The sequence below is a fragment of the Artemia sp. Qi Xiang Cuo genome, chromosome 1 (genome assembly GCF_049724085.1).
Source record: "Artemia sp. Qi Xiang Cuo chromosome 1, ASM4972408v1, whole genome shotgun sequence".
Classification (NCBI taxonomy): Eukaryota; Metazoa; Arthropoda; class Branchiopoda; order Anostraca; family Artemiidae; genus Artemia; species Artemia sp. Qi Xiang Cuo.
This window is the reverse complement of record NC_142794.1, coordinates 9,971,797-9,973,229: the sequence shown is the minus strand read 5'-3', so window position 1 is coordinate 9,973,229 and position 1,433 is coordinate 9,971,797. Positions and strand designations below refer to the sequence as shown.

The 1,433-nt window shown below is 42.3% G+C and overlaps 1 protein-coding gene across 1 annotated transcript; it reads right to left on the bottom strand.

Moving 5' to 3' along the window:
* Positions 1-500: 500 nt before the first annotated feature.
* LOC148955996 (uncharacterized) lies at positions 501-971 on the bottom strand. The gene has a single exon (XM_089088868.1). The coding sequence runs from the start codon at positions 969-971 to the stop codon at positions 501-503; it is 471 nt and encodes a 156-aa protein (XP_088944994.1).
* Positions 972-1,433: the final 462 nt, after the last annotated feature.

Sequence of the window (1,433 nt, the reverse complement as noted above, 5' to 3'; positions counted from 1 at the left end):
CTTATTAGTTTTGATACTCAGTCATAAATTAAAAGACTTGGAATATGCCAAGTAGGCGAGTTTGTTCTATGCAAATGTGTTTTCTAATTGAATTTTGATACTCACTCACCAATTAAAAGATTTGGAATTTACCAAGTAGTTGAGTTTGTTCTATGCAAAAGTGCTTTTTTATTAATTTTTGATACTTGGAAAGACTCGACAATTGAAAGACTTAGAATTTACCAAGTAGCTGAGTTTGTTCTATTCAAATTTGTTTTTTATTATTAATTTTTGATACTCACTCACCAATTAAAAGACTTAGAATTTACCAAGTAAGTGAATTTCTTCTACACAAAAACAATTTTTTTTTTTTGTTAACTTTCCTAAGAAAAAATCAGTTAACATAATGTGACCGAAGTTAAAAATCAATAGTTTTAGTGAAAATAAAGAAGTTAGTATACAGACAGGAAAACAAAAACGGCACCATCTATGACTGCAAATTAATATATTGACTTACTGACTTAAGGCTCCTGCCACGTCGAGGGTGACGTAGAGAGTTTCGCAACTCTGCTCCTCCAGGCTGACCGGTCTGCTGCTATTAGTGGGGCTTCTTCGACAGCGATGTTAGCTATCTCAAGGAATTTGTTGAGGCTATCCTTCCACCTTGTCTGAGGTCTGCCCCTCGGGTGAGACCAGCCATTAGCTTTAGCGTCAAAATCGTAGACTATTCGGGCTGGGGCTGTCGTCGGCATACGCAGGAGGTCTCCGAACCATCTGAGAGTACGGTGCGCTATTTGGACGGAGAATGGCACTTGGGAGGTGAGTACGAGCAACCTTGCGTTGCTTAAAAAATCGTCCCATCGAAGTCCCTGAATCCGACGGAGCTGTTTCGTCTGGCAGACGTCTATAATGCTGAGGATTGCTGATTTGAGAGGCCAGGTTTCTGCTGCATAGAGGTGGACCGAGCCTACGGATGCATTATCAATTTGCATCTTCCTGCGCCTAGATATATGCAGCATTCTCCAGAGACTGTTGAGCCTTCCGAAGATAGACGAGGCTTTAGAAACTCGGCTTCACAGCCCTTCCTCTATAAAGCCTTCCTTAGACAGCACAGAGCCAAGATAAGTGAAGTTCTTTATAACTTCGACAGGAGCTCTGTAAACAATTATGTTCTCAGGGAGTGAGACTGGGCTTGGGGGTTCAATTGCCATTATCTTCGTCTTAAGCCAGTTTATTTTCAGCCCCACTTTTGCAGCCTCTTCCTGTAGGACTTCCAGAGCGTCAGTCAACTGGTCGATCGAGTCAGCAACGAGACCAAGATCATATGCGAAGTCAGTTTCCGTCAGAACGCGATCTCCAAACTGCAGACCAAAGGGCAGGCGATTTGTTGTTCGTGTCATGACATGGACACGAGTATTACGTAAATGAACCGTTTCGGGGCGGTTGTACATCCT

Coding starts and splice junctions, on each gene's coding strand:
- LOC148955996 (XM_089088868.1), bottom strand. CDS start 971: ATGCAAATTGATAATGCATCCGTAGGCTCGGTCCACCTCTATGCAGCA.